The sequence below is a fragment of the Phoxinus phoxinus genome, assembly GCF_949152265.1.
Source record: "Phoxinus phoxinus genome assembly, chromosome: 5".
Taxonomy (NCBI): Eukaryota; Metazoa; Chordata; class Actinopteri; order Cypriniformes; family Leuciscidae; genus Phoxinus; species Phoxinus phoxinus.
The window spans coordinates 23,293,290-23,312,206 of NC_136880.1; the positions used below are offsets into that span (position 1 = coordinate 23,293,290).

The 18,917-nt window shown below is 39.3% G+C and overlaps 1 protein-coding gene across 1 annotated transcript; it reads right to left on the bottom strand.

Moving 5' to 3' along the window:
- Nucleotides 1-4,755: 4,755 nt before the first annotated feature.
- Nucleotides 4,756-18,757, bottom strand: mknk2a (MAPK interacting serine/threonine kinase 2a). Its single transcript, XM_079611910.1, has 14 exons — nucleotides 18,622-18,757; nucleotides 18,054-18,227; nucleotides 17,849-17,936; nucleotides 17,576-17,677; nucleotides 17,399-17,496; nucleotides 13,781-13,860; nucleotides 12,457-12,530; nucleotides 12,043-12,147; nucleotides 11,904-11,959; nucleotides 11,540-11,635; nucleotides 8,310-8,504; nucleotides 7,743-7,907; nucleotides 7,583-7,623; nucleotides 4,756-6,841 (listed from the first exon to the last, which is right to left on the bottom strand). Exons 2-14 carry the CDS (start codon nucleotides 18,102-18,104, stop codon nucleotides 6,556-6,558), a joined length of 1,437 nt encoding a protein of 478 aa, XP_079468036.1. The 5' UTR covers nucleotides 18,105-18,227; nucleotides 18,622-18,757; the 3' UTR covers nucleotides 4,756-6,555.
- Between the last annotated feature and the right edge of the window lie 160 nt (nucleotides 18,758-18,917).

Sequence of the window (18,917 nt, forward strand, 5' to 3'; positions counted from 1 at the left end):
CATGTGATCTCATGGGTTTCACATGGGAATTGTACGTTTCACATGTGATCTCATGGGTTTCACATGTGATATCATGGGTTTCACATGGGAATTGTACGTTTCACATGTGATCTCATGGGTTTCACATGTGATATCATGGGTTTCACATGTGATCTCATGGGTTTCACATGTGATCTCATGGGTTTCACATGTGATATCATGGGTTGCACATGTGATCTCATGGGTTTCACATGTGATATCATGGGTTTCACATGGGAATTGTACGTTTCACATGTGATCTCAGGGGTTTCACATGTGATCTCATGGGTTTCACATGTGATCTCATGGGTTTCACATGGGAATTGTACGTTTCACATGTGATCTCATGGGTTTCACATGTGATATCATGGGTTTCACATGGGAATTGTACGTTTCACATGTGATCTCATGGGTTTCACATGTGATAGCATGGGTTTCACATGGGAATTGTACGTTTCACATGTGATCTCATGGGTTTCACATGTGATCTCATGGGTTTCACATGTGATAGCATGGGTTTCACATGGGAATTGTACGTTTCACATGTGATTATAGGTTTCACATGGGAATTTTACATGGGCTTCACATGTGATCACATGGGCTTCACATGTGATCACATGGGCTTCACATGTGATCACATGGGCTTCACATGTGTAAATGTTCCAAAAGCACACATTTCCCACGTAATCCACATGTGATCCACATATTTCACATGTGCTTTTAACATGTTTTTACATGTGAAATTTCACATGTGAAAAATCACATGTGCATGTGGTCACATGTGACCACATGTGTTTTTGCACATGTGAAATTCATGTGGTTTTTCTGTAAGGGAATGTACAATACAATTGTAACATGACCATAAATATTTATCTGATCTAATAATAATAAATAAATAAAAACATACAAGACAAAATCAAACATTTTCTTAATAAAATACACTTTTCCATGTAAAATAATGGCGTTTTTTAAAAAATAAACTAATTTTAGAGTTTGACAACAAACACCGCAAAACAGCTAATCATATCTGAACATTGACTCTTATACACCTTTTTCCTCATGGTTTCTCAATAGAATTCATAAAAAGTATAAACAGAACTGCATATTCTAATAGGGGCACATTGTAATGCAGTGTTACAACTTGCCCAACCTGCGCAACTGGGATTTAACCGGTCTTCTGCTACAGTAGTTAGCGAAGCATTAAAGAACCATATCAACCGTTAAATAACATATTGGAGATTAAAATATCAGATTTATCTAATTTTAAATCAACGCAAAAAACGGTGTGGACAACAAACTTTTAAACAATGCGTGTTACAACTAGGATACCGCGTTATTTTGTGCCCGCTCACCCCTACCTTTAATTTATGTTTACGGGAAAAAAAGTTACATACTAGTTAATCACCATTGAGAATACTGAATAACATTCAGCATTACAATTAGGCCTACATATTTACCACCTTGACTATCCAACAGTTAATAAATCCATATGCACCAACAATTATACATCAACATAATCTCTTCACGTTTTAGGTGAAGGAGTTAGCCTACTATATGCAGGCTGAAAGCATTTACAAATGTAAGTAGTTATGACAACTGCATATTTAAAATAGAGACTTGGCAGGCTACTACTATTAGGCAAATTTTATTTTTAATACTTTTTATTAGGGCCCAAGCCTTGAAAAGGCGAAGGCCCTATTGTTTTCCTTCGGATTATTATTATTATTATTATTATTATTATTATTATTATTATTATTATTATTATTTTTCTTACGACTATTCGGGCACTTTTGGGTCTCTTAACGTGCTCAAAAACTCTTGAAACTTTGCACAAATGTCAGAACCCGCGGCCATTAGAGCCGGACTGAAGCTGGTACCCGGGCGTGGCAGGGGGGCTCGACAGCGCCCCCTGGAACGCGGTCCGAAAACTTGGTCCATAAATCAAACACGCTTGCGTGTAATAATATGAAACTCGGTACACTTATAGATCTCATCGGTTCATATATCCTTCGTGCTCTGACTTTTTACCCCAGCCCAACAGGAAGTCGGCTATTTGGCGTAGTTTAAAAAACACATGCAATGGAATTTAAAATACTCCTCCTAGAAAATTCAACCAATCACCACGAAACTCGGTGTGCATGAAGTCAAGACATGGAGGATGAAAAATTGCCAGGGGATTTTTGATATCTCGAACGGTTTGGCCGTGGCGAGGAAACGAATTTATGGCGAATATTGGAAACAGGAAGTGTGTTATAACATCCTCATACATCAATTGATCTGGATGAAACTTCAGCAGTGTGTTCGCTGTAAGAGGCCGATCACATGGATGTGACTATTGTGAGTCAAAGTTATAGCGCCACCAACTGGCAGCAGGAAGTGTGTCACTTTCAAAATGCTTTAAAATCACCCTCTTATTTTTACCCGATTTGCTTTAAACTTTATGTGTATAATGTAAACACACGGCAGATGTAGACCTGTGAAAGGATTATTGATATCTTAAATACTGTTGCCATGGCAACGCAGCAAACTTTAATATTCTTTTTTAAAGTTTTTGAGACTCTTAGCATGCTTGAAATTGCATGAAACTCGACAGACACTTTACATTTATTGCCTAGTACACTTGTGCAAAGTTTCAGAAACGGGCGTGGTAAGGGGCTCAGTAGCGCCACCTTTAGTCAAAAATGGGGTATTAGTTTTACCTACAGTAACAAAAATCGGTATTTATATTTATCTCCCCGAGCCGGACAACTTTCTAATTTACAGTCATTAGCTCCGACCAACAGGAAGTCAGATATTTTGGTTTGAATGTGATTTGATGGGAATTTTGCCAGTCTCTCTCAGTGTCTGTGTGTGTGAGAGAGGAGGGGGGGCTTTATTTTAACCCTTTCTCTGCTGTGTGGGAATTCTCGGGCACTTTTGGGGCCCTTAACGTGCTCGAAAACTCTTGAAACTTTGCACACAGGTCAGAACCTGCGGCCATCAGGGCCGGGCTGAAGCTGGTACCCGGGCGTGGCAGGGGAGCTCAACAGCGCCCCCTTGAACGTGGTCCGAAAAACTTGGTCCATATATCAAACACGTTTGCATGTAATAATATGAAACTCGGTACACATATAGATTTAATCGGGCCGAACAACTTTCGTGCTCTAAGTTTTACGCCAGTCCAACAGGAAGTCGGCTATTATGGGCTGTATGAAAATGCATGCCCCTGGAATTTGATATACTCGTCCAAGAAAAATTATCCTATCGCCACCAAACTCGGTCAGCATGAAGTCAAGACATTGAGGACGCTAAATTGCGGACGGATTTTTGATATCTCGAACGGTTTGGCCGTGGCGAGGAAACGAAGTTATGGCGAGAAAAGAAAAACACAATGTGTTATAACGTCTTCATACATTTATTGATCTTGATGAAACTTCAGCAGTGTGTTTGTTGTAAGAGGCCGATCACATGGATGTGACTATTGTGAGTCAAAGTTATAGCGCCACCAACTGGCAGCAGGAAGTGTGTTACTTTCAAGATACTTTTGACTAAAGTGGGGGGGTTATTTTTACCTACAGTCACAAAACTCGGTCTGTATATTGTGCTTATCGATCCGGACAACTTTCTCATTTACAGTCATTAGCTCCGACCAACAGGAAGTCAGATATTTTGGTTTGAATGTGGTTTTGTCTCTCTCTGACAGAGTTCCACCTGCCATTCTCTGTGTGTGTGTGTGTGTGTGTGTGTGTGTGGGGAGGTAGGGAGGGAGGGAGGGCACACACACAGACAGCCCCCCCCTTTTCTGTGTGTGTTTGGAGGGGAGCAGAAAGACTCACACTGATGCAAGCTCTAAAGCAGACTTCTTCTCGACAGTCAAAGCGGGGTTACGTTATTGCCCGTCGTGCACAGGAACCCGAAAGGCAACGGGGTGGCGGCTTTTTTTATATATATATATATATATATATATATATATATATATATAAATAAATATAGCTGCAAGCAGCGATGGAGGGCCCAAGCCGGTGGCAGCGCCAGCCCGGTGCCTTTAGTGTAACTAAAGGCACCAGGGTGGCGGTGCCACCGGCTTGGGCCCGTAATCGCTGCTTGCAGCTATATTTATTTTATTGTTATTGTCCTTTTGTTTGTAATTGTATGTTTTTAAGGTATTACTGACAGTTTCAACTCACTGTTGTGTTGACAGTGAAGCTGATCTGAAATAACAGATTATGGGGTTTTGATGAACGCACTGACAGGCCCGTCCTCACAATCTTTAGGTTAGGACCCCCATACATCTAGGACTGGCAATGCTTGTAAGTGGCATGTGAAGGCATACTGTGTTTATCAAAGCTGACACAACGTCTGAGTGTGTACAATGAAGGACAGAAGTTCAGTGATGTTTGTGAGACCAGCACATGAGAACAAGTAAATTGCGTGGATAACATTTCTTTTTAATTTTCTTTTAACTTTTTGAAAGAGTGAGAGAAGTTGACAAGTAAAAAAAATAAAATATATAATTTGAAAAAGTTCAAGGAACATCCTCGTAGAATTGCTACGTGTTCGCTACGTTGCTACGTTAAAAAAAAAAAAAAGTCTATATCATTCTATCTGAAATGGAGGACAAAAACTTTTTAAAGGTTTAAAAAAAAAAATCTTGGGTGAGGCTGTTTGTCATCCTACAATAATAATACCTTGAGCTTAAGTGGTCAATTAGGAGTTTTTACTAGAAGCTAGAAGAAAGAGTAACCACTGTAATTGAACAATTTTCCATGTTCTTTATTTGGCCCCCCTGGGTCAGATGGGAAAAAAAAAATATATACACATCCACATGAAAATACACGAATAACCACGAAAGGTACACCACTGGTCCCTTAAATGTGTAGAGGGGGCTTCTATGGAAAAAGAAAAAACAAAAAAAGGGTTCTTTCTCAGAAGGAAAGACTAAACTCAGATTCCATCCTAGGTAGTTTCCATCAGAAAAAAAAAAAAAGTGGAAATAACTGCATTTCAATAAAAAGTCTTACTGTAAGACAAACCACCAACTTCAATGATAGGCTTTGCTTCACACAGAGTGAAACAGTTTTGTTCCAGGTTGATCTGCATATTTTCTGGTTACATTACAGTATGAGAAAAACCTATCAAACATCAAAGTGTCTACAGTCATCTAACAAGTAATATTTTAGAAGAAACCGAGCCTTTGGTCTATACATTGGCACTTATTGAGGACCAAAAAAAAAAAAAAAAAGGGTGGTGGTGGGGTGTGAAGAGACTCACATTCTCATAACACAAGTTAAATAACTTTTAAAAACCAATAGACAAACACTTTAAAAAGGACGATAAAAAAAAAAAGTGGCAGGGGGGCAAAATATTATAGCAGCACGGCACATTGGTTTCTGGAGGTTTTTCTGCATATCTATGCTTTACCTTTCTCTCAGATGTCTGTCTACAAGCACAAAAAGGAGGCTAACAGAGGACTTAAGGTCTTTTCGTGGAATAAATCACCTTTATTCAAACAGTGAATAGAGTCATTGACAGAGCCCGTGTGTACACGAAATATTCAATGACTAACTGAGTGAATGGTGAAAAAGGAGTTAGAAACGCAAATGCTAGACTTCTCAGAATTTGCTGCAGAGCCTTGAAATGCACCTGTCAATTCATCAAAACCCACATGGCATTGCATGGCGTTTCAGGTCAAAAAGAGGAGGAAACGAAAACGGGGTGGAAATATGATTATGGAACCAAATCCTGTTTTCCTGAGAGGCCAAGTACAGAAGTTGTGCCGCCTCCCTCAAAAAGCAGAACTTTCCAGTGCAAGGACAAGACATGTTAAATGCCAATGAATTTACATAGAATGGTTCTTTCAGCTTTAAAATCTGCTTTGGTTCATTCAGAAAGAGATCCTCAGATTTGCTTTTGGCAGAAAACAAGTGTTTTTACAGCAACAGAGTGGATTGAAATTGGTAAATAAGGTCCTTGATAATTCAGGATAGAGAACCCCGCACATGGCTGCAATTTCTGTAATTATTTATAAATTAATTTGCCACTTAAGTCCCAACAACAGTTGCTGCTTAATTACATAGTCACAGGCTGCCATCATTATCACTTTGTGAGTTACTGAAGAAAAAGTCAGTCTCAAAGAATGCATAAGTAAAAAAGATTCGGCTGCTGGGGGTCCCATGTGAGCGCAAAGGCAAACAGCAAAAGTGTTTTTCTAATGCTTAGAAATTAAATGGCTTCTGTGGGGTCCAGCTGTAGAGGAATGGAAGCAGCTTGAGTCCTTTGATTCTCGTGCTTTTCGTAAACATTTTGTTATATTGACAGATTCCTGGGACTCTAGACGTCAACAAGTCTTTTTCCAGCCACAGCAGCCACATTTTACCCAATCAAAACCGTGTGCAGGAGGCAGAAGTGCTTTAAGTGCAACAAACATGAGTCCTTCCAACAAGAGCTTACGACCCACAAAGTAATAGGGCAGAGAGGTCAGAGGTCACCACACTGCCTAGGTGAAGATTCTGATAAAGGTCGTCAGGGGTGATCGGAGGCTGGAGAAGGTGCTAGAGATCAGGCACAGTCGCCCACGAGCACAAGTGGGGCGAGGAGCTGGCGCAGTTCAGAAGCACACACCGGCCCTTGGTGCTGGCTGCCTCCGGTCTTCCTGCGGCGGGCCAGCTTGGACCTCGAGGGTGGAGACAGCAGCATGGAGCTGGAGTTGCTGGAGAAGAGAAGTGGAGAGGAGATCTCCTCCAGCTGCTGCTGCTGCTCCTCGCTCTCTTCCCGCTCAGCCAGCTGCCGGTTCATGGCTACAGCCTGCCCTGCAAAGAACGTCAGGTCCTGAGCGCTACCGCCCCTGGAGAAAAGACATTGATGGTCAGGAGAGCATGAACCTTAAATTATCTGGCATTTACAGTAAACACTAATGCTGCTGGATAATGGGATTCAGAAATGTATTAAGGCCCTGATATACCATGTATTATATAGGCCCTGATGGCAGAATTGAAACAATTTGTGACAAAATCCAGACAAGATCTGTTTGGAGATGTTTTGAGAATTTAAAATTCCCGAATTTAAAATTCTCCAGCTGTTAAACCCGTTTGAACTACCTTGGTCTTTGGCGATTACTATTAGATAGGTGTGCTAATAGAAACCGACACGCACACTTTTTTCATGTTTATCCTTTTTTATATATATATATATATATATATATATATATATATATATATATATATTTGTTTAATACTGTAAAGCTGCTTTCTGTATAGCACTTTATACAATGGATTGCTTAATAAATTATGTGACTTGGACAAATTGAGGAGCTTGTGCAAACATCCACATACCTATGATCAGATTTTTCTTCACCGTTTCTCACAACTGAGAATTTTGTTGTTGTTGTGCTTTTGTTATGGAGAGGAAAGTGCGCAGCACGCATTTACATATTCATCTAAACGGCACTCGCAACAGTGTGGGCAGCATTGGGATGTTTGCTAACAGTACCAATACGCACGCATTTCAATCTTATTTTTACCCCTAAGAGAAAAGAGAAAATCAACTTTGCTGTGGATACAGGGCCTTTAATTTGCACTTTACCCACCTCTGATGGAGTATGGAAGCAGACACTGTGTTTGGTGCACACTAAAAATTAAGGACAACAGAAATTGACAAGTCAAATTTACAAGTCAAAGAAGCAAATATATGTTAACTGGGTTAAATAAAGTCTTCAAAGTCCTAGAGATGGGAAGTAATGGACATACCCCTTTAACCCATGGGTGCTGCAGCACTTGGGCGGCACTGAGGCGGTCTTTGGCATCCTGCACCAACAGCTTGGTGATGAGGTCTTTGGCTGCAGGGGAGATGTGTGCCCAGTCCTTCTCTGGAAACTCATATTTACCTTCCTGAATACTCTCAAACAGCATGCTCTGTGGACAAATTGTAAAGAATGGTATTAAACATCTAATCTGAAGTAGTAACAGATTAGGGATTTTTGTGGTTATACTGGAGCAGTCAAGCTAGTGGTTCAGATTTAGCCACAAAAGGAATACATATTTACTAAAATAAATGATTTATTCATTGATTTCATTGCTCATCCCTTTAAAAAAAAAAGAAAAAGAAAAAAGACAGCAGTAAAATTTAACAATTCTCGATTAATATTTCAATAGCATCACAAAAACTACTAGCTAAAAATTAAACAAGCTAGTACAAGATGGCTAGACCAGGTCCTACTAGCTCTTTCCTACTATCATTTCACAGAAAGTTTTGAATTTTCAGTACTTTCGAAACTAAACTGCCCGATTTCCCAGCAAACTAGATGTGTGGTGTACCTGGCAGGCTTGGCAGGGCTCTCCCCAATCCCAACCACAGTCGGTTCCACAGCGACCCACAAAGGGCGGGTATCCACTTAGCATGATGTAGAGGATGACGCCGAGGCTCCACAGGTCACAACGCTTGTCGTAGATGCTAGCTTCTTCATTAAAGGCTTCCACCACCTCAGGGGCCATGTATTCAGCGGAGCCACACTGTAGGAATTAAAAACGCTTTACATACTGTAAAAGTCCTCAGACATGCAAAGAAAAGTCCACAAAATCTCCCACATGGTTTTTAAATGCCACAAGTACTCTATTGGCTAGAGCAGAGGGGAACAATCCAGCCTCAAGTTCTGTTTCACTTCATGTTTACATATACACTCATTACAACGTCCCATCAGCATGTCCCTAGGTCAGACAACAAGTTCTGATGTACGGTAACAAATTACAAGGTGAGCAACCTAGAGCTACATCATTTGTCAGAGCCATCAGCACTCCCTCAGCTTGGCCTCTCCTGTTTGTTTTCACCTGCAGAGGCATTATCAAGTTCATTGTTACGAGTTAAGCTGGGGTGGCCTGATCCGATTCAGACCTGGGCGCGTCAGCGGACAACTGTTCCAGCAGGGACCACAGGCTGCGGTCTGCCCTGCGTCATGTGGAAACTAGGCCAAAAGGTTGCTGCTCAAGGGGAAAAAAAGAAAAAGGATTTAAGCCGCTCTACACCGGCAGGGGATAAACAAGCCCCGACCCTGCTTGAGGGTTACATAACACGCATCCGAACGGACATCCTGAATGGTGCACTAATAATTAATGCAACAGACAAAAAGCACAGGAGGTTAGCAGTTAAGCGGGACAAGCAGACCAGTTTATTTTTATAGAAGTGCAGCGGTCTGGTAAAAAAAAAGATTGTTACACAACTGCATGAGTCACTGATGCAAACGGAGGAGGCTAAATGCATTATGTAGAGGGGGAGGAGACCATGTGTCCTCAAATAGCATCCTAAAAATCAGCCTGGGCTGCCTTCCCTCTGACCCTGACAAATCTAAACCCGAGCCTTGGTAACCTCGCAAGAACACTCCATGTTCCACCAAACCATCAGAGCTCTGTAAAGTTGTCAGGGGCATAACTTTCAAGGAAACGAGATAACCGGCAAAAATTTAGTGTGCCGTGATAAAATGCCACGGTGTGCTTGTACCATAAGAGGTTTGGCCAGTTGATCTTATGACACAATACCTTTGTAATCAGAAGAAAGAACTATTGGTTAAACAATTGAAGCTAATAAAAGATCACCCGATTATGGAAGCGCAATTGGATCCCTTTCACTAGGGACACAGTTGTGCACTGTGATTTAATAAACTGAGAGTCCAGCAATGATCCCCAATTGTCAGTTTATTGTCCAGCTGGTTCTGCTTTCAGCATGACTGTGCCCTTACATAACACTCCTCTGTGTAAGAGGAATCTTACACAAAGCTATCTGTCGCTGAGCAGCCCCACCCGCTTCCTCCCGTCGTTATAAAGGAAAAAGTGTTTCCAGACAGCATGTAGGCTACAGGGTTAGGATTAGCAAGTTATGTACACAAAGACGTTAAGTCATCTTGTTTATATCAGTGACCTCAACCACTGCAAGTTATCGCTGGCATTGCATCAGTCTCAATAACTGCATGTTCTCAGATGGATTATGAACGGAATGTTATGGCATGAGAGGACTTTAGTTCTGGCAAAACCAGGGACTTTCCCTGGTCATTCTAGAAAGTAAAACCACAGTTGTGTGTGAGAAAAGAAAGCAACAAGAGTTAAAGGGGAAACTTTTTACCACAGAGCATTTAAAAGGGATAGTTCACCCCAAAATGATCATTGTCATTAAATACTTGTACGGTGTACCCTTAAGACTTTTGTTCAAGCATGTATAAGGTTCCATTGACCACATTTTATGTACTTTATGCATGTATGCATGTACATTGGTAAATGTTTATGTGCGAAGAAAAGCCTAAATTAAAATCGCTTCATAATCGGTATAATGCATCTTAAGAAGAATTGGATTAGACTGCTTGATTTATAAAGGATTGCTTTTAAGAGAGAACATTTTGGAAGCATCAAAGTTTGAGGAATAAAAGGTCAATGGAGGAACAAATCTCAGGTTTCATTAAAGATGTCTCCATTTGTGATTTGAAGATGAAAGAAAGTCTATGGTATTGGAACAACGAGATTTAGCAAATGACAGAATTATTTTGGGTGATCCAGGCCTTTCACCTGGTATGCCACATGGAAAAGTCAACGTTATGGTATACAAAAGGTAAACAGCCATGTAGAACTACGCCATGGATTTCTTCCTGAACATTCTGGTGCATGATAAAAAAAAATAAAAAAGTAAATGGAAAGGTTACACCATCCAAGCTCTGACCCACCCAGTTCCAGTTGCAGAGTGTGCAGACATCAGGAAGAATAGACTGTAAAAAAAACAAGCCTGTAGTAACAGTCTTGAGTGCTCACCACCAGGGTGCGGTGAGAAGAGGGAGATGAAAAGATCTCCATGAGGAATTTTGTTTTTGCTCTCTGTACATTAAGCTCACATTAAAAGACCTTTGCCTGTTCCCTTCAGACTCAGAGGTAATTAAACCACTTAAGGTCAACCGTTCCTTGATCTGCAATCTTGACAATTCTGTGACCTATGGTAATGCTTCACATCAAAACAGATGTTGAAACCTCACCAACACTCAGTTACTGGACGTGATCACATGGAGGTTTATTGGCTGTGGCTTTAAAGCAATAAACGTTATCTCTGTTGTCCTCGAAATCAAAATAAGAATAGCAGTGCAGTGGAGTGGCAATAAAATACTGACTAGTGACCTGATTTATGTACACTTATACCAGATGAAATGTAGGTGACAATGCATTCATATGGAAATAAGTTAAATTTGTGGGTGTTTACAAGTTCTTAAACACCAACCAGCCTCACAGCTCTTGGTCAAATTGTAAAAAAAAAACAAATCCTACCCCTCTCCTACAATCACGTCCTATAGCTCTTTTAGTAATTTTAACATTTTATTAATGAAAAATAGTGTCATCTCATTAAATCTAAATACAAATCGGTTTAGTTTAGAGTTCAAATTATTATTTCATCTTGATTCACTTTCAAATTATTTCCATTTTAATAAATAGAAAGTAAAATAAATTTAAATTGCAGCATTTGTCATTGACAATCTGCCATCAGACACTCTGCCACATAAGTCGACCACTTATATCCTCACCGGAGTCAGTAGTTCAGGGGTGGAGATGGGCGAGCGGTCACTATTCAGTTTGATCCCACTACCCAAATCAAAATCACAGATCTTCACTGGAGAAATCTATAGAAAAGAAAAAGAAAATAACCCCTTTAAATGTCATGGTGAAGGGTGTTATGGGCGTTGTATTAAATATTCCTATGGGTCAATTTAGGTTTTGGTCAACAACTCAAAGGGAAAAAAAAGGAGAAAACAAAAACAAAACAAACAAAAAACAAAACAAAATGCTACTGTACCCAACATATTCGTCAAAAATCTGGTCAGAAATGCAGTGCATGTGTGTTCTCCTCAGATGTTTCATGTCTCCTCGTGTACAGAGAGAGAGACTCACCCTGTCACAATGTTCACAGAGGATGTTCTCTGGCTTTAGGTCTCGATGTGCCATCCCTAGAACAAGTAGAAGACAATGAATAAACATCTATGTTGGTAATATATAGACTTCATGTTGTATCAATACTAAAGGTCCCAACCTTTGTTATGTAGGAAGTCCAGAGCACTAGCGATGTCCTGCACCACTATGCTTGCTTCCTGCTCATTGAAGTGTTGTCTTCGGTGTATGTGGGTCAAGATAGAACCTGAGAAAATGAATAAATGCATGAAATTTGCTGATATTACATATTTTACCAAATGACTAGACAACAAGAAGTTTAACTTTAAAAGTTTAATATCTTTCAGAGCAATTCTAAAATGCTGATTTGATGATCAAATAAAATTGAATTATTTATTACAAAACCGTGATACACAATTGAGTGTTCTTAGAAATAGAAAAATGTAAAAAAAAAAATTCAATTGAAATTAAATTGATAAAGTAAAGATATGTTTACAAAATTTCAATGTGTCTTCTCTGAATAAAAATATTTTACAAAAACCCACACACAACTTACCGCCTCTCAGTTTTTCAAAGACCAAATAAAATTTGTCCTCCTCCTCAAAGTATTCCACCAGTTCCAAAATGTTTCTGTGGTGAGAAAAGATTAACATTAGTTATAGTAACCTGACATGGTATCTTAAAGGATTTTCAATGAGCTTCACAAGCTCAGTCACAAGCCAAAACCTAATTAGCAGTATTGCAATCCATGTAGGCAGCATCTTAACGGTCAAAAGACTAGACCCCACAATTGATTTTAATAGTTTGCCATCAGCATGTTGCTAAGATTAACGCATAATACTCCCATAATACGCATTATTCTAATACTCCAAGAATAAAAGATACGCAAAATAAACATTGGGTAAAGTAATTAATTTCTAATTACATCCAAGCGATTTAATTCAAACTTTAATTTAAAACCGTTTGTAAACTAAAGTAACACTCCACTTTTTTTTGGAAAGGACTCATTTTCCAACTCCAAGAGATAAACAGTTGAGTTTTACCATTTTCGAATCCATTCAAAAAAAGCCGATCTCTGGGTCTGGCGGTAGCACTTTTAGCATAGATAATTAATCTGATAAGACCGTTAGCATCGCTCTCAAAAAAACAAACGAGTTTCGATATTTTTCCCATTTAAAACTTGACTCTTGTGTTACATTGTGTACCAAGACTGACGGAAAAAGAAAAGTTGCGATTTTCTAGGCCAATATGACTACTCTCATTCCTGCATAATAATCAAGGAACTGTGCTGCCGCACCATAATATTACAAACTTATTGCCGGCCACGTTGGAAGTTATCTAGCTGGGGACTATTTTCAGGCGCTGCGTAATATTGCGCCTGCTGCACCCATGGTACGGCAGCACTGTTCCCTGATTATTACGCAGGAATGAGTATAGTTTCTAGTCAGATTGCCCTAGAAAATCACAACTTTTCATTTTCTGTCGGTCTTCGTACACGATGTAACTAAAGAAGAGTAAAGTTTTAAATTGGAAAAATATCAAAACTTGGTCATTTGAGAGAGAGCTAAGGGTCTAATCAGATTCAACGATCTATGCTAAAAGTCCTACCGCCAGACCCAGAGGTCAGCTGAATGGATTCAAAAACGGTAAAACGCCACGGTTTAACTCTAGCGGAGTTGGAAAATGAGCCTATTTCCCAAAAAAAGTGGAGTGTTCCTTTCTTGTGTTCCCTCTCCCCTTGTCCACCATCTTGGATTTATTTTTTTCCCACTTAGCTTGTTGCATAAGATTTCTGTGATGGTTAAATGCCATGTTAGAGTCTGGCCAAAATGAGGTATCTTTGGGAAAGGACCAATAGGGTCACATAAGGCTTTCCGTACCTGTGGCCCTGACACTGGTAAAGCATTTCCACCTCTCTGAAGACACGGCTCCGACTGTGGCCCGGCCTCTTCTCAATGATCTGTATAACATTAAAACATCTTAATGACCAAATACAAACCCAAGGAAGGACACAGTTCTACATGTCAAGGTCAGAACACAATTAGTCTGTTTTGATGGGCTCTTTTGCTACCTGGAGACAGCCCTTTAAGTACACATTTGCTCTTAAGTGGCAAAACTCTCAGACATGCCCATCTCAGTATTCAGCTCAAGTCGACAGTTCGGTGTATCCCTTTGTGGATCACCCAAGAACAGCATGTGTGGGAGATTAGCAAGGACACAGATGACACGCCACTGCTTGTCTACAAAAGAACATCTCTGACCACTGATTCAGCAGGTCACCACATGGCCATCAGGCTTTACAAGCCAGCAGACTAGACAGATGATCAGGTTTCACAACATTCAGGGCACCCAGAACATGTTTGATGAACAAAGTAGTGGCAGGTTCCTCATCACAAACGAAGGGTTGACTAATGGTGAGGTCAAGTCGGAAATATCGTAATAATGAGTTGAACGCCACCAAAAATTTTTACATACGAGTGGAAAACTGGATTTTCTTTAAAGGGATAGTTCACTTTAAAATTAAAATTCTGTCATCATTTACTCACCCTCAAGTTGTTTCAAACCTGTATTAATTTATTTCTTCTGCTGAACACAAAGGAAGATATTTTGAAGAATGCCGGTAACCAAACAGTAGTCTGTACCCATTGACTTCCATAGTATTTTTTTTTTCCTACTATGGAAGTCAATGGGTACAGACTACTGTTTGGTTACCGGCATTCTTCAAAATATCTTCCTTTGTGTTCAGCAGAAGAAATAAATAATACAGGTTTGAAACAACTTGAGGGTGAGTAAATGATGACAGAATTTTAATTTTAAAGTGAACTATCCCTTTAAGCCCAGAGTTTACGAGTTGGGAGGGTGTCAGTGGGAAATGTGGCGGAATACCACAATACTTAAGGTATTTAGAAGTGACATTGTAAGGCTTTATTTTATTTTCGCCTGCACAATATATAAGAGCATTGTCATTTTTACAGAGGCTTAATAAATTAAAAACTAAGCAAAACACAACGGATGGTGAATGCGCAGTCTTTGTTTTTCATTTTCTAGAAAGTTTAAAAACCTTAAGTTTTTTTTTTTTGGTGTAGTTACTAAAAAGGTACACCATCATCTTGCCCTGAAGATAGTGACACGAACTCGCATGACGTCGTAAACATTACTTCCCAACTTGTAAATACAAACTTCCCAGGAGGACTTGAACACACCATAAATTATGAAAATCCTTAGTAGAGCCTACCATGCGGCATGCCACCAATTTTTTGGCCATCAACAACTGGGAATGTTGTGATAAGTGGGCTATAGCAGTGAATTTAATTTAAATTAGTTATGCCAAATCAATTAATCGCATCTAACAAGTTTTTGTTTACATGTATACACACGTGTATACAACATCTGCATAAAATAAAAGGATTGCAATTATTTGATCAAAAATACAGCAAAAACAGTAATATGAAATATTACAATACAATTTAAAATAACTTTCTATTTGAATACGTTTTAAAGTGATATTTATTCCGATGATGGCAAAGCTGAATTTTTAGCATCATTACTCCAATCTTCAGTCACATGATCCTTCATAAATCCTTGATTCTAATTCTCAAGTAAAATGTATTATCATTGTTGAAAACAATGCGGATTAATACTTATGGAATTTTTAAAGTAAAAAAAAAAAAAAAAAAAAAAAAAAAGGTCTAGTCAACTTTTAATCAATTTAGCACATCTGTGATTAACTAAAAAAAAAAAGTCTTAAAAGAAATGAATACTTGCTGACCCCACACCTTTTGAAGGGTAGTGTACATTTCTAATGGGCTAGGGATTACAAGATGCTTGCCCCCCTTATCTCAAACCATGTACTGGTTTATTTGCCAACTTGTCTCTTTGACTATGGTAAAATCCATTTACTTTGGAATTAGAGCATGTAATTCATACAGGGTCCATAGATTTTAACCTGTAGATGAGCATTTACATCACAGTAACCCAAAAGGTTAAGCATTAGCCAAACATTTTACACGATTCACGTTGCACGGTACGCAAATTACAAATAATTTAAACAGGGAAACTTCAAACTTTCTCCCAAATCCAAAAATGCACCAGTTCATAGGCCTCTTGGAATTTAACAATATTCCATGACATCAGCTATGTGGATAACCTGCTGTTTTCAATTTTGTCTTTACTTTGGCAAGTTACAGAACATTTGCTAGGATATGCCACATGTATTTTGCACATGCCTCATTTAGCACCCTCTATATTACCTTTTCCATCTACTAGAGGTCAGACAGATGTAACGCGAGAAACCACACTGCTTTTTTAAAGAGAACATGTCCTGCTTCACAATAACAACAATTGAAAAGGGGAAGTTTCTCTGCTGAACAGGCACTGTAGTCATTTATTTTTGTTTCACAGCTGCTGCAGCACCACAGTAGCTGGAAGGCCAATGTTCCAGAGAGAAGTACACAACAAATAAAACCGCTTGTATGAACAAAGCTCAAACCACCGTGAATCAAAGCTAGTGTCCGGTATTTCCTGATGAGGGCGAAACATTAAAACAGAGCCATCTGTCCCAGCATAAACCCCCTTTTATTCTTATGCAACAACTCACATGCGTTACAGTGACAACACATTTTTAAAAACTCTGCACTTTTTTGCATCCTCGTCTTTTTAAAATATTGCCTGCCTGAGCATAAACTTGCTGGCTTCCGTGGCGGATCACCATAAATAAACGTGCAATCGCATGTCCTCTGTTTACTTTCACATGACAGCGTGTGTGGTGTGACGTCTTATCGTTCTTGCACATACGGGTCAATCCAGGACCATGATCGGTTCACACTGGAATTGGCCACATTTAAAACAACGTGAACAGCTATACAAAAACAAAACATTTGCTTAGCTGCTTTCCTCAATACATACTACACCTAGGGTCAAACATCTTGGTGTGTTAATAAAAGCACATTTAAGAAAACATGCTAACAATGTGCACCTGCAATCAAAAGATAAATGCAACTTTTGTGTTCTACAAAATTTACTCTAAAGAATCTGGTAACTCTACACACATATACACACACGTTAATATTGTATTGCAAAGTTATGATATATCATATGGTTTAAAAAAAAAGACCTTTAGATCTGCTCCCTCTTTCAAGCCTTTTATTTTCTCATTGGTTTTACTTTAAGCACATTATGCATTTCACTCAACTATGCTGCAATAATATTAAACTGGCTTGAAAACATCAGTGTCATCATGAGTGATGTTACAAGATCAGCCAAGATCACATTGCTAACTGCTTATACTTAGCACTTCGGCATCTACCATAATCACTGGTTTGGCTACGATCTGGGAAAATCAGAGCAATAATCATGCAAGTACATGATCATGTACAGCTTAAGAAGGTATTTTGCTTTTGTAACCGGAGTTTAACCTGCACATAGATAATACACTAATTATTTGATAGCCACATGAACAGTGATGTGCAGTTTTAACATAAGAGGGTGCTGCTACTTGCCTTAACTGCATATTCTTTATTGGTGATCAGATTGATGCAGGTCTGTACAACAGCATAAGCCCCTTCACCAAGAATCTCATTTTGCAGTCTGTAAACATCTGTAAAGAAAAGAGAATGAATATTTACCCTCTACAGACCGTGAAGCTTAACTAAGGCTTGAGAATAAATAAAGCTCGCCTTCAAAACGTCCAGAGAAACTGTCAGTGGCTCTGCATCTTTTTTTCTTCTTATGTCTTTTCTTGGCATCAGGGATATCGATGGGCTTGCTGGATGGCATATCTTTAAAAGAAAAATATGATTTTGTGCCACTCTGATCTACTATGAACTTTGCCTAACATACAATGAGTTTGAGCAGATATCTCATATCTCTACCTCCTCAGAGTTTACGTCAACCATTAGGACTGATAATAACGGTCAATATTATTGAAACAGTAGGCAAAATAGCTGTACCAGGCCTTGGCGAGTGGTCTATCTTGAAGGACGAGCCAAGATGGGATTCCGGATCTATGAATTCATCAGTCTTGAAAGGGTTTTGCACCTGAGAACAGGAATACAGGAACATTTCTGTCAAGTGTCACAAATTAAAGCTTTCAATTACACATTCATTCAAGCCATTAAACCATTTTCTGGCAAGTCAGAACAACAAGTAACCAACCTTGAAGCAGCGATGGAATCCGGTGACCTCCGTGATTTTGTTTTGCACCATGTTTTCGAATGGTCAGATGATGACGTTCAGCTTGGTGCCTAAATCGGTGCAGTGGCTCCTTTAAATCAATTATTTGTCACCTCTGATCTGATCACCTCAAGGTGGTCGCGCAACAGATGACTCCTGCACACAAAGACAAAAACAGCATCAATATGGGTTCAGATACTCTTCCAGTGATAATCTGGAGTCTCAGAGATACAGATAATGATGACCACTAGAAAAGTGAAAAGCTCTTGTACAGACTTGGTATTTTTAGATTTCAAGAGTCAGCGCAGTCAGAAAGTTAACACGCAGCAAAAGAAACGAATTAAATAGCTATTAAAATCGAGAAATATTAACTGGCATGTCTTACAATTGGTTAACGTTTACAAGCTAGGAGAAGCTATTTTTAATCAAGCTGACCGTGTAACCTACCTCTGAGCTGCATGTGGTTACATTCAGAAAGTAATGGCCTGGAGTTTATTTATAAAGAGAGCTCAGAATCATTTCACAGGCAGAGGAAAGAGTTTCACCTTACCCCGTTACTAGCCGTGAGGCGCCAGCGTTCACGTCGTTGCTCCAACCCACCGTGTAATAGAACGCTACTATGTGTTTGTCAATTGTAATGTAAACTAATCCTGAGAGCACGTCGCATATATAAGGTTTTATCCTGCACTCCGCCCACTCTATATTCAACATCCAATCAAAAGAAAGTCGAATCACAAACTCAGAACACTATTGGACATTCATTTCAGGGGCGGGGTATCATTTTCCCTACGTCATCTGTTCAGAAACAAATTTGGTGGCAAATTCAGTGGACTACTGGACTTGTTT

What these genes read in the sequence shown, in the direction of transcription:
- mknk2a (XM_079611910.1), bottom strand. Translation starts at nt 18,104, where the DNA reads ATGGTGCAAAACAAAATCACGGAGGTCACCGGATTCCATCGCTGCTTC. An exon ending in ATAAAGAATATGCAGTTAAG is followed by an intron (nt 13,861 to 17,398) that starts GCAAGTAGCAGC and finishes AATGTTATACAG; the next exon opens with ATCATTGAGAAGAGGCCGGG. An exon ending in TACCAGTGTCAGGGCCACAG is followed by an intron (nt 12,531 to 13,780) that starts GTACGGAAAGCC and finishes TTCTCACCACAG; the next exon opens with AAACATTTTGGAACTGGTGG.